Source organism: Calliphora vicina, chromosome 2 (genome assembly GCF_958450345.1).
Source record: "Calliphora vicina chromosome 2, idCalVici1.1, whole genome shotgun sequence".
Lineage (NCBI taxonomy): Eukaryota > Metazoa > Arthropoda > Insecta > Diptera > Calliphoridae > Calliphora > Calliphora vicina.
Genome location: NC_088781.1, coordinates 39,802,292 through 39,815,467, shown reverse-complemented (window position 1 = coordinate 39,815,467; position 13,176 = coordinate 39,802,292). Strand labels below are relative to the sequence as shown.

The 13,176-nt window shown below is 32.6% G+C and overlaps 4 protein-coding genes across 4 annotated transcripts; 2 read left to right on the top strand and 2 right to left on the bottom strand.

Moving 5' to 3' along the window:
- The first annotated feature begins 947 nt into the window (after window positions 1-947).
- On the top strand, window positions 948-3,795 carry LOC135952397 (probable ATP-dependent RNA helicase DDX23). Its single transcript, XM_065502311.1, has 2 exons — window positions 948-2,954; window positions 3,019-3,795. Exons 1-2 carry the CDS (start codon window positions 1,045-1,047, stop codon window positions 3,680-3,682), a joined length of 2,574 nt encoding a protein of 857 aa, XP_065358383.1. The 5' UTR covers window positions 948-1,044; the 3' UTR covers window positions 3,683-3,795.
- On the bottom strand, window positions 3,777-7,478 carry Atac2 (Ada2a-containing complex component 2). Its single transcript, XM_065502310.1, has 10 exons — window positions 6,955-7,478; window positions 6,743-6,894; window positions 6,478-6,640; window positions 5,923-6,420; window positions 5,318-5,821; window positions 4,994-5,243; window positions 4,780-4,932; window positions 4,580-4,715; window positions 4,046-4,227; window positions 3,777-3,986 (listed from the first exon to the last, which is right to left on the bottom strand). The coding sequence occupies exons 1-10, from the start codon at window positions 7,362-7,364 to the stop codon at window positions 3,813-3,815; spliced, it is 2,622 nt and encodes an 873-aa protein (XP_065358382.1). The 5' UTR covers window positions 7,365-7,478; the 3' UTR covers window positions 3,777-3,812.
- A 1,669-nt stretch (window positions 7,479-9,147) lies between these two features.
- Window positions 9,148-12,301, top strand: Charon (charon). Its single transcript, XM_065501378.1, has 4 exons — window positions 9,148-10,086; window positions 10,153-10,267; window positions 11,543-12,059; window positions 12,137-12,301. Exons 1-4 carry the CDS (start codon window positions 9,248-9,250, stop codon window positions 12,295-12,297), a joined length of 1,632 nt encoding a protein of 543 aa, XP_065357450.1. The 5' UTR covers window positions 9,148-9,247; the 3' UTR covers window positions 12,298-12,301.
- A 16-nt stretch (window positions 12,302-12,317) lies between these two features.
- On the bottom strand, window positions 12,318-13,032 carry LOC135951692 (uncharacterized). The gene is made up of 2 exons (XM_065501379.1): window positions 12,813-13,032; window positions 12,318-12,664 (listed from the first exon to the last, which is right to left on the bottom strand). Exons 1-2 carry the CDS (start codon window positions 12,940-12,942, stop codon window positions 12,318-12,320), a joined length of 477 nt encoding a protein of 158 aa, XP_065357451.1. The 5' UTR covers window positions 12,943-13,032.
- Between the last annotated feature and the right edge of the window lie 144 nt (window positions 13,033-13,176).

The following is a 13,176-nucleotide window of genomic DNA, read 5'->3' as shown; positions in this document are numbered from 1 at the left end:
GTATTATGTTTTCACAATATACACTTTTTTGTTCACAAATGCGTCATCCGTTTAAAGGGGATTTCGTGTGCACTGTATACTAACAAATTCAACGTAAACACAACAATATACTCCACATTGGAGCTTCAATAAGAAACTGAAGAAATTTGCAATTTGTTTGGGGAAATAATAAAAAATATGTCATTACTACCAGCGATGAGTAGTACAATATTGTACTCAGTACCGAAATGGCTGCAAACACGTAGAAGAATATATTTTAATATCGAAGCTAGATATAGTTTGTGTATATTAATGGATTTTTTTAAGTGACTTAGGAATTTATTTAATATTTTTTTATTATTAGTAACTTAAAATAAGTTAGAAAATTAAGTAAAACATTATTGTACCAAGTTTTCCATTTGTCATAAAATAGGTCTTCTATTTTGCCACAAATGTCATCACTGGTCAATTTACCGTAAACATATGGCGAGGGAGCTACCAGATTATTATGATACTGTTTTTATTGAACTTTTTTGGCTGATATCAAGATGCTCTTTGGTGTTGTGAAAATGCTCATTATTCGTTATTTTTACAAACTAATATTACTCATTTAATTAATTCACAATTCAATTCATTCAAACTTTGAAAGACTGGTTAATATTAAACTTCATCTTGCTGCTACTTATAGAATAAATACTTTTATTTTTTGCCTGTGGAACTAAATGTGATGAGTACTTTTAAGATTTTATATACAAAGGGACTCCTTATGTTAATATGAATTTCAATAAGCATATAAATATTTAGAAAGATAATGAGAATTATAATTATCTTAAAAATATAAATATTTAGAAAGATAATGAGAATTATAATTATCTTAAAAATTAATTTACCAAAACGAAAACTTGGTATCACATTTTTTATAAAGTTTTAAAAATGTGGCAACACTTTGTATACTTCTGGCTTTTCAGATAAACGTTTCTTGCATTGTGTGTGTAAAAATAAAAACATTTACTTAATTTTAAAAGAAGAATTAAAGAAAAACCTGTAAATATTTAAAAATAATAAATGGTTAATGATAGAAAGCGCCGTTCTCGATCCCGCGAACGTCATATTGACAAAGAACGCGATAGGGACCGTGAGCGTGTACGAGATTCTCGCGGAGGCGGTGTAGACTATGATCGTCGCCCAGCCAGACGCACCCGTTCGCGGTCTAAAGAACGTACCGGTCGTGATAGATCTCCAGAGCGTCAACAAAATCGCCATCGTGAACGCAGTCGGGAAAGATCTCGCTCCAAGGAGCGGCTCCGTGATTCTGACTTATCAAAATACAAAGATAAAAAACGTGAGGCCGAAGATGTCAAGTTAAAGCTTGAACAAAAACTTAAGGCTGAAAAGGATTTAAAAATGGAAGATGAGGAAATGCTAGAAGAGAATCGCAAGAGTAAAAAATCAGAACCATTGTCTTTGGAAGAGCTACTGGAAAAGAAGAAAAGGGAAGAGGAAGCCCGTGCCAAACCGGTGTTTTTGACTAAAGAACAAAGAGCTGTCGAAGCTTTAAAGCGGCGTCAAGAGGAAGTGGCCGCTATGAGAGCAGCTCAAAGTGGTGTACGTGTGGGTATATCTGCATCAATATCAGGTATAGCTACAGCCTCTAGCAGTGGCATTGACAATAGCTTTAGTGTGTCAAAAAGGTCAGAACCAAAAGTTGAACGTAGGCCAGAGGGGCGTGAAAGAGATGGCAGAGACCGAGACAGAGACCGTGATTTTGATCGTAGAGATCGTGGCGGCGGCGGCGGTGGCGGTGGTGGTGATGACAGAAATCGAGCTGGCCCAGATAGAGATCGTGGGGGGCCTGCTGATAGGGAAAGAGAAAGTAAGCGGGTGGACGACCTCTCGAACAAAGATAAAGAGAAGGAATTGGAAGCCATAAGAGAACGTTATTTGGGTATAGTTAAGAAAAAACGAAGAGTTCGACGTTTAAATGACCGGAAATTTGTATTTGACTGGGATGCTGCCGAAGATACTTCTGTGGACTATAATAATCTCTATAAAGAACGTCATCATGTGCAATTCTTTGGTCGTGGCAATGTAGCTGGTATCGATATTAAGGAACAGAAACGAACTCAAAGTCAATTTTATGGCGACCTCCTCGAAAAGCGTCGTACAGAGGCAGAGAAAGAACAGGAAAAGGTACGCCTTAAGAAGGTGAAACGCAAGGAAGACAAACAAAAGTGGGATGATCGTCATTGGTCGGAAAAAGATATGGATGAAATGACAGAACGTGATTGGCGTATATTCCGCGAAGATTACAATATCACCATTAAGGGTGGTAAAATACCCAATCCAATACGCAGTTGGAAAGAATCCGGCTTTCCCAAAGAAATTTTGGATATTATCGATGGGGTTGGCTACAAAGAACCCACACCCATTCAAAGGCAAGCCATACCTATTGGTTTGCAAAATCGTGACATTATCGGTGTGGCTGAAACAGGTTCGGGTAAGACCTTGGCCTTCCTTATTCCATTGCTGTCATGGATCCAGTCTTTGCCGAAAATCGAACGCCTAGAAGATGTTGATCAAGGACCGTATGCTATAATTATGGCTCCTACCCGTGAATTGGCCCAACAAATTGAAGAAGAAACCATTAAATTTGGTCAGCCTTTAGGCATACGTACCGTGGTTGTGGTAGGTGGTCTTTCGCGTGAGGAACAAGGTTTTCGCTTACGTATGGGTTGTGAAATTGTCATTGCTACTCCGGGTCGTCTTATTGATGTTTTGGAAAATCGTTATTTGGTATTAAATCAGTGTACATATATAGTCTTGGATGAAGCAGATCGTATGATTGACATGGGCTTTGAACCAGATGTGCAGAAAATTTTGGAATATATGCCTGTGACAAATTTAAAACCAGACACTGAAGAGGCCGAAGATGCCAGCAAACTAATGGAAAACTTCTATTCAAAAAAGAAATACAGGTGAGAATTGAATGCTTAAGTTGTGTGATTAAAAGTAACGCAAACATTTTTATTTACATTGCAGACAAACTGTGATGTTTACAGCCACTATGCCTCCCGCCGTTGAACGTCTGGCACGTTCTTATTTGCGTCGACCTGCTACCGTTTACATTGGTTCTATTGGCAAACCTACAGAGCGTACCGAACAAATTGTATACATGATGGGTGAAAATGATAAACGCAAGAAACTTATGGAAATTCTATCACGCGGCATCGAACCCCCCGTTATTATTTTCGTCAACCAGAAAAAAGGGGCCGATGTTTTGGCTAAAGGTCTGGAGAAACTGGGCTACAATTCGTGTACCCTTCATGGTGGCAAGGGACAAGAACAGCGTGAATATGCTTTGGCTTCTTTGAAATCCGGAGCGAAGGATATGTTGGTGGCAACAGATGTTGCTGGTAGAGGTATCGATATTAAAGATGTATCATTGGTCATTAACTATGACATGGCTAAAACGATTGAAGACTATACACATCGTATTGGTCGTACGGGCAGAGCGGGTAAAACTGGTTGTGCCATATCGTTTGTTACCAAAGACGACAGTCAATTGTTCTATGACCTTAAACAGTGTGTCACGGCCAGTCCTGTATCTGTATGCCCGCCTGAACTTATGAACCATCCAGATGCCCAGCATAAGCCCGGTACTGTGGTTACGAAAAAACGTAGAGAGGAAAAGATTTTTGCATAAAAGTTTCTAATTGAGTTTTGAAATAACTATACTACATATATGTAATCATTTTAAATGTAATTGAAAAAAAAACAAAAAAAAGGTAATAAAAAAGTATATTATAACAAAAACTATATTTATTTTGAAACTTTCATCTCATTAATCTTAAAAAGAAAGCATGTCTACTGTGTTTCGAATCAAATGGTAAATATTTTTCATAAAAATTCAATATAACTTCTTCAATTTTAAAACCGAATTTTTGATACAAAACAACAGCAGGATTTGTGGCCGATACATGTAGGGTTATATCTTTCGTCATACATGTCTGAAATTGTGAAAAGAATTAATATATTTAATCAACTTCATATAAAGAGTTCGACATACCTGTATTAAATGATACAACATAAAGGTCGCTATGCCACTTCTTTGCCAACCCGGCCGTACCGCCATGAACGATATGTATGCTTCGTTAAAACCTACATCAGGTACCAGAAATCCGCATCCTATAACTAATTTTTTATACAAAGCTACTACACTGAAATCGGGATAACTTAAGCACTCGGACACTAAAATAAATGAGAAATACAAATTAATATTGAACAGTAAGAAATAAAACAAGAGAGCTGCGACAAAATTTTCACAAAATATTTTTTTTTTCAATCAGGGTATTCATTTCAAAAAAATGGAAAATTACACTTTTAAAAAACAAAAAAATAAAAAAAAAAATGTATTTTTTTGTGGAATTTTGTTGTGTAAAAGTGTAAAAACAATAGTGTAATTTTCCATTTTTTGGAAATGAATACCCTTAATATAAATACTTAAACGTTTTTTTCTATGAAAATTTTTTGGGTGAAAAAAATCGGGTAAAGAAATTTTTTTCAGCAGTTTTAAAAGGTTAAAATTGTTTATTTTACGTACTATCAATTCCTGGCCAAAATACGGTTTGTAAAAGAGCATTAACTGCTGCTATGTGATTGGGGCGTACATAACAAAAATCTATGGTTGCTCGACTCGGCGGTACTCCATTAACTTTGTATTGTAGTTCGCACATAAGCTATAATTTATTCAAAATAAAAGTGTCAAGTACAGAATTAAATGAAACATTCATATGGTATTACCTTAAGAAATGGAGGACAACATTTTCTATCACGATAAATGAACGGGTGTAAAATACGTTGCGTGTAAGGAGATTCAAATAACTCATATTGTGATGAACCGGCAATGCGAGCATAAAATGATTTTTTAGTATCGGATGAAGATAAAGAAATAAGCTAAAAGAAAGTGTAAAAGTATTATGTTTAAGCTTAAAAGAAGCTAAATTAACAAACTTACTTGATAACGTTCTATAATTTTGGTTTTTTCATTAGATTGTGTTCTTAGACGACGTTTGTTATCACCCACATAATCATCTAGATTAAATATAGGTTTACCATGTTCCCGCTTCCATTCGCGTATGCACAATTTTCGATAAAACCTTCTAATAAATGGTGGTATATGAATTTTACATTTCTCTTCTAAATTAAAAATTTTACGCAATTTCTGTAACAACTCCTTCTCTTCATATTCACTCATTAGAGTTAGTCTATAATAATAATAGTAATATAAAAGAAATTCTATGTAATTATATCATTGACATTAACTAAAACGAAAACTTACTGTGTATTATCTGAGGATTCTGTTTTATCTTCTAGTTCATCATCATCCATATCGTCCATACGATTATCTATTAACCAGGGCCATTGTCGTTTTGGTTGTTTCGTAAATAAACTTGGTTTACAAGCACTTAACGTTGTACTAACATTATCCTCATCCGAAGAATCTTCATCCAATTCTTCGCCTATATTTGTTTGATTATTAAGACTTTCTCTAAATTCTGTGTCTGATGTTAGTTCCTGTTTGATTAACTTGCCACTTTTAATTGGACTTGTACCTCCTAAGGATGAACAGGATTGATTTTCGCTTGTTAATTGTTGAAAGTTTGTAACTTGAACAATGCGTGGCTGAAATTCTTCAGAGTCTGATTCTTCCTCGACCTCACTTTCTGGTTGTTCTTGCTCCTCTTTCGGTGTTACAGGATTCGCAATGACAGATGTTGTAGTAGTCTCCTCATCTAGTTCATTGGAAAATTCCGAATTGGTGTGTAGGGAATTTTCAGTTTGACTAAAAAAATAATGAAAATAATTAAAATACAATTGGTCAATTCACAAGGTCCTATCATGTCATATTGTCAAAATGTCCTAATAATAATAAATAATACTCACAGTTGATCCATATTATCTTGTATATTTTTACCTATACCAGCTCCTTGATTTATAAAATTATTGATATTTTGTTGATCTAAAGGAAATGTCGAATTTGTAAAAAAGCTTTTCAGTTTTTCATTCAACAATACTTGTGTATTATAGTCACTATACAAGTGACCATTCAAATCCATTGGTTCGGCTTTTATTATGGATGAATTATCAAAAAAGTTTGCATTATCATTATGGGCTTCCAGTAGTGGTAAGATATCGTGTTTACCAGCACTATCGACCAAGGGCTCCTCCGGTGCTATGTTCGGCAATGTATTAAACATATTCAAATCATCACTTGCTAAACTTTCAGCTAAGAAATCCATTAAACTGGATTGAACTGTATTTAGTGTCATAACAGGATCATCGAGTGGCACCAGTGCAGTGGTGTTGTTGTGCTTATTTAATAAGTCATCATCTAATACATTAAGTGGTTTTGCAATTTTGGGTTTACGACCCATATAAGGACTGAAACATAAATATTGGATAATTCAATTCTTTATATATAAGTTAACTCAATTTTACATAGTACGACTGCATGAATCGGTGGGTACCAAGTCATCATCGGAATCATTTCGTTTGAGACGTTTAGTATCATGATCATTTGTAGATGTGTCACTGGCATAATTTTCATCCTGTTGTCGTTTATCCTGACGCAGTTGTTGGCGCTTTAAACACTCTTGTTCGTCTAAAAACAAATTTATTTCAAGTTGAATGCAAATACGTAAATAATGTTTAAACTTTGCCAAAAATATTCGGCTTGGAAATTTAATAAAAGAAAACAACTTACACAAATTGAAAATATGTTTTGGTGTCTTATTGGTATGAGTAAGTCTCCACCATCCTGTTTCATCAAATAACTCCTGACCAGATGTAAAATACTTCGGACTATTATGTGATAAAGCACCTGAAATTGAGCCAGTCCATTTTTTTCGACGTTTTCTGCAATATTGCGATATAAAATATTTCATATTTTTTCTTTATTAATTAAATACAACTCACATTGTTGGGTCAAATAGATAATCCCAATTCTTATCAATAAAACTAACGATATGTGTTCTCCAATGAAAATATCCGTGACGACTTAATCCTTTTGATTTTATAGAAAGATTATACAAAGTCATTGCTATTACCAGTAGCCATGGCATACGTTGACGCACAAATTTCTCCCGGACATTATCTATATCGCTATTACCATTAACATGTATAGCTTTTGACGTCGATGGTGTATCAAATTGTAGTTGCATACATTTGGCACATGTGAAATCGAAAAATACATCACCCAACAAATCACCGGGAGTGCTGGCATGTCTAAGACACTTGATGTGCACATCACCGCCACAATTTCCACAATGTAAAAAGCGTTCATCTGTTATGTCCAGAGAACAATAGGTACATTGTAATGTTGACATTTTTTTTATTTATAATCGTTTTCACAAAAATATTTGAATTTAAAGAAAATGGTTACAAGGAAAACAATTTGTTTAACAACAAACGCGTGTATAGAATAAATACGCAAAAAGAACTTCAAAAAATGAATAATGTGGATATTTTGTAAAAACTTGGCACCATCTTTCAGTGCTGTTAATATATGAAATAGATAACAATGCACAGTGGGCTCGATCGAAAAATTAAGGATTGCTAATCTATTTCACGGTCACTAGGAGGTGAACATTTTAAGAATTTAATTTACAGTAATGAATTGAAATTAATACAAATTTAAGAAAATAAAATAAATAATTCGATTTTAAATTAAGTTTTAGGAACTTATTTAGAACCTTAAATAGCTATAATCGTAAGTCCCTAAATCACTAAAATCGTAAATATCTCCTAAAATAATAAACGCTTTCAAATATTTTAATATCAATTATAGGGGGGTCAGACGGCATGTATTGCTTGTGTATTGGGACATGTATTCAATACATATGGAATTCCATGTGTATGTCAAAATTCACGTTATACATATGATTCATAATTTCCACGTTCAAACGTACATATGTAATTGCATGTGACATAACCTCTATTAGTTTATATGTTTGTTGTTTTTAACAATATATTTATTTAAAACATTTTTAAATCACAATATATATATTTAATGCAATGAAATTAATTTTGTTATGATTTTTCTTTACTCTTTTTTGTTTTGTTTTTTTTATTTTGCACTCACACAGTGTTGTATTTCAAAATACAACTCTGTTATACACACGAAAATAGAACATGCTCTAATTGCCAAAAATGTCACGAGTAATACACATGTATTTTACATACATAAAGTTTCATATGGATCACACGGTATGTATATGTTTACATATGGAAAAATGTCCCAATACATGGCACAAAACACAAGCAATACATGCCGTCTGACCCCCCTTTTAAAAAACTTTAAGGTTTTCAATAATACCAATTACCTGTACATAGTATCTACCCTTCATTGTTATGACAAAATTGTTCAGACAACAAACGTCATTAATTGTCATGATAAATATTTGTCAAGTATAGATAACCCCCTGTCTATACTTGATAAATATTTATCATAACAATTAATGAAGTTTGTTGTCAAGAGAAAGTTGTCTGAGCAAAAGCGCTTACAATCTTGTCATAACGAAGCAAAAATACTAATAAATGGGGACTATATCTGATAATTTTTGACAACCATTTTGAAGTTTATTATGATACAAATTTATCAGGTATAGACAGGGGTTATGGGTTAGATTTTCAAATTTCATATGGCATCACTAGTACCATATAAAAGAAGGTAAAACGGTTTTTCAGGGATGGAGAAGTTTTATACTATTTAACAGTTTTTGTAAAGAAAATTTTGTGTATAACAGCTTTCCATAGAAAATTTTATGTATAACAGTTTTTACTATAAACAAATTATTGTAAAAAGTCTTTCCCATGAACAATTTTGTGTACATTAATTTCTATAGAACATTTTGTGTATAACTGTGGTTACTATAAAAAGTTTTGTTTATAAAAGTTGTAACAATTTTTACTATAGAAAAATTGGTGTATAACAGTTTTTCATATAAAAATGTTTTCTATCGAAAATATTGTGTAACCACAAAACTACGCTAATATACTAGTAATGAAAAATTAAAAATGGTTGAAAAAAGTACTATTTGAATATTAATTTAATACAGTACAAAAATTAAATTTTCCATCCCCGGTTAAAACTCAATAAAACATATGGTTTAGAAATATTCTTATCTTGGGGATGTACCGAAAATTTTCCAAGATTTTTGTTTTCATATACATTTTTATTTATTTATAATAGTGAAAGATTATTGTAATCATGATAACAGTTCGGGAATTTAATCAGACAAATGATACAGACACGCACACAAAAGATGGAGATATTAAGAAATATGCAGCTGTGGACTCAAACAAATTAGCTGTCATGCACGTTGTCCCATCACCACAAACAGTAGCAATGGTACCGCTTAAAAAATTAACTGTGTTAAAACAACTGAAACCAATCGATGGAATACAAACAAAAGATAAACAACAACGATCATCAATTGCAGTAGCGGGGAAAGCAGAAGTATACCAACAACGTAAACGTATGCTGCCAGAATATAAAGAATTATTTGCAGCTTTAATGAGACTTCCCGACAAGGAAATGCAAAAGAAATTATTAGCTGTTATTAACAATCATTCTATTCAACACAGAACGATTGAGACGCAAACAGATCCTGCTGACATCAAAGAGTCAACAAATATAAAACAGGAGGCAATATCACCGAAACCTGGTTCTAATGGCATTGTATCAACAAACACTAATGGTAGTGGTAATGACACACCAAAGAGTAAAGACTCTAGTATATCTGGAGAGGCAGTGAAAAAAAGAAAACGAAAACGTAAGGTTTCCTTACCGCAAGCCAATAAAGAATCCCGCGCAAAACAATTAGCGAAAATGAACAAACCTAAAACGTCTACAGCAAATAATGGGGTCATTGTTACAACGCCTTCCACACTTGAGCAGCATGAATTAAAATCTCAAAAGCGTCAACGTATCGATTCTTTCTCTATTTCAGAATGTAGTTCGGATGTTGCAAATATATATGAAGATACTGAAACAAATCTGATAAGGGCAATTGAACAATCTGGTAATCGGTTAGATAACGGTCTGCTGTATGTGATTTAATATTTCACTTTTTAAAAGAAAATATGTATTAAAATTTGAATTTTTATTTTTAGGCCCATTCAGGATGCTGTTGTTAAGAATCAAACAAATAAATTAAACGTTCATATTGGGATATATCAAGTTTACAGGTGTACAGATCTTAATGAGATATTGACCGAAGAGGACGAGGTATGTATTATGTTTGTGTGTTAGGTTTGTAATTATAATTGCATTGGAAATTTTGCGGACTTTTTGAATGTTCAAGTCATTCTATTGTGGAACTTGTATAAGGACTAGGGACTTTATTACTGCTTAAACAGTATTCCGGGGGAAATTTTTATAGGGGCTAGTTGAAATCATGAACCGACCAAACCAATACCAAACAAACCTTATCAACATATAGTATTTCGTCATCTTAAATGCAAACGAACGTAACTACACTTTTATTTTTTGTACAGGAGAAGCAGAAAAAACGTTATAAAATCAATATTAATAAAGTATTCTTGGTAATTTTTTGCTATTTGAATTTCTTTAATAAAGTTATCATTTTTGATCGCACAGGTCTAAAAAATTGCGTGAGCCTGTGAACTAGATAAAAAGAACCATAATCAATCAAAGAATCAATTTAGAATTTGTTGTAGTTACGTCCGTTTGCATTTAAGATGAAATTTCCGCCAGCTAGCTCTTTTCGTTTGGGTCCTATCGTGTTTTCAACAGACAGACCGGCATAGCTAGATCGTTTTAAAATGATTATGATGACCCATAATATATATACTAATGTGCATCTTCGACAAATACTTTGTTGTGTTACCAACGGAATGAGAAAACCAATATACACCCATTTTTTCGATGGAGGGTATACAAAATATATTTACTAGCTTTAAGTTTATTTACAAAAAATAATATTTTGAAAAATATCGCAAAAGGGAATTCTTATTTTTTTTACTTTTGATAATGATACAACAACATAAGGTACACCCAGTAGAAAATACAATTATTGTATCATGGTTCTAATGTATCATGCTTTTGATTTAATTTTATCAGGCCTTTCACACATTTTGTTCGGAATGATTTCAATTCCGTAGTTTTTATTCCGATCGATTTCGTTTTAGGTTCTTCAGATTCCGTGTAATTTATTAATTCCAAAAATATTTCATAATTCTGATTTTAATTTGACAGCGTTTTTCATATTAAAACAAATTGATTAAAATTTTTACAAAACCAAATAATTACAATCAAATATCAATTCCACTTTGAAAACTGAAAGTGGATTCATTCCGAAAGAAATTTTCGTTTTACTTTTTCTGAAGAAGCAAAATACGGAATTAATTCCACTTTCGATCGGAATGAAATTCTGTGACAGGCCTGTATATCCAGTTTAAAATCGACACCGAATAGTTCGGAACATTTAAAATTACCATTTAGTTTTAATTTATTTATACATATGTACATAATAAATTTCAGGACTTATTACAACTGGCCGTAATTAACATGTGCGATCCTTCAATTGTAAGCTTATTATTGGAAAAAGGATTAAATCCGGATAGTTTAGATGCCGACTCAAATACTATTATACATTTAGCCATATTAAATGACATAGCCGTCAAATCACTAGAACATTTAATGAAGCGTATAGAATCGAAATTACTGCTTACGTTAAATGATGAAGGCTATACGCCATTACATCTGGCCATAAGACAAGATCGTTACTTATTAGCTGAATGTATGATAAATGTCTTAGATGAACGTCTTGTGAATAAAGTATTTTACAAGCGGCAACTGGATGAACTAGAAACAGATGAAAGTGTGTTGAAAAAACAATTTAAAGATTACTATGAAAAGGTATGCTTACAAATGGACTTTGACGAAGAAACAAATACAAGTATAATAGATAATCACGAATTAAAACAAAAACTATTACAAGCCGGAGATCGCCGAAGTGGGAATACAGTGTTATATTTTGCAATAGATAATAAATTTGGTAAGTTAATTTTGTATTTGATAAAATAAGTAAATGCAATTAATTTCTAAATGTACGTAAAATTTCTTTATTTTCAGAACATTTAATTTATTTTCTATTAGCACATTTAACAGATCCACGTACAGAAAATTTAAGTGGTCTGGACTGTAAAACATATTTTAGTGAATATGGCAAATCATTAAATTTAAGTTTAAATATTGATAATACTATGGAAAAGGTAATAAAGTTATTGTCGTAGAAAACCAGCAGTTTTACATATCAACCCCATTTATTATTACTTACATCTAAATTTGATAATTTTTTAAAACTTAAAGGTCTTAATGATGGTGGTAACTTTGCTGGTAACAATTTCATAGATCTTTTTGAAATTTTATTTTGCCAAGGTAGTTTAAATAAAACTTTTGATTTTACAGGTAATTTTGGTTTAGTAGTAGTCTGTCTTAAATTTGACTTTGTATTTAAATTTTCAACCAATTCTTTTAATTCCTTCAACTGAGTCTCATTGAAATGTGAAAACTGACAGTATAAGTCGTATTTGCAAAAACCTTTCATATATCGCGTACATGGTTCTTTGTTCATTTCTTCCTCGTAAATTTTACGCGGATCTATAAAATAAGAAAAGGGCTAATATTTAACAATGAAATTAGGCAAATTTTAATATTTTGAAAAATTACATTGAGTTTGAGAAACACAAAATCTATGGAAGTATGACCGTCAATCATAGACCAAATGAGTCGGTTTTATTTATCTTACCTTCATATTTCTTCATAATGGATGCTTTTATGATGTTGTGGGCTAAACCGTCATTATGAGTTTTCCGTACATTCTTATCATTTTTCATATAACAACGACAATAATCACAAAAATAACTTTTACCACCCATATTTGGAAATAATTTTGTAAATAATTGGCATATATAACAAACACATTGGAATTGTTTACATTTTTGCGCTGAAATCTGAAAAATAGAATAGAAATAATAAAATGTTACCAGATTGGTAGCATGTTCCGGCTGACATCAGTCAATTTGGCTGACATCAGCCGCTCACTTGCTGATGCCTGTGTAATTCTTATGGGATTTTTTGGCTGATAGACCCCCCAATTTCAAATCGTAAAA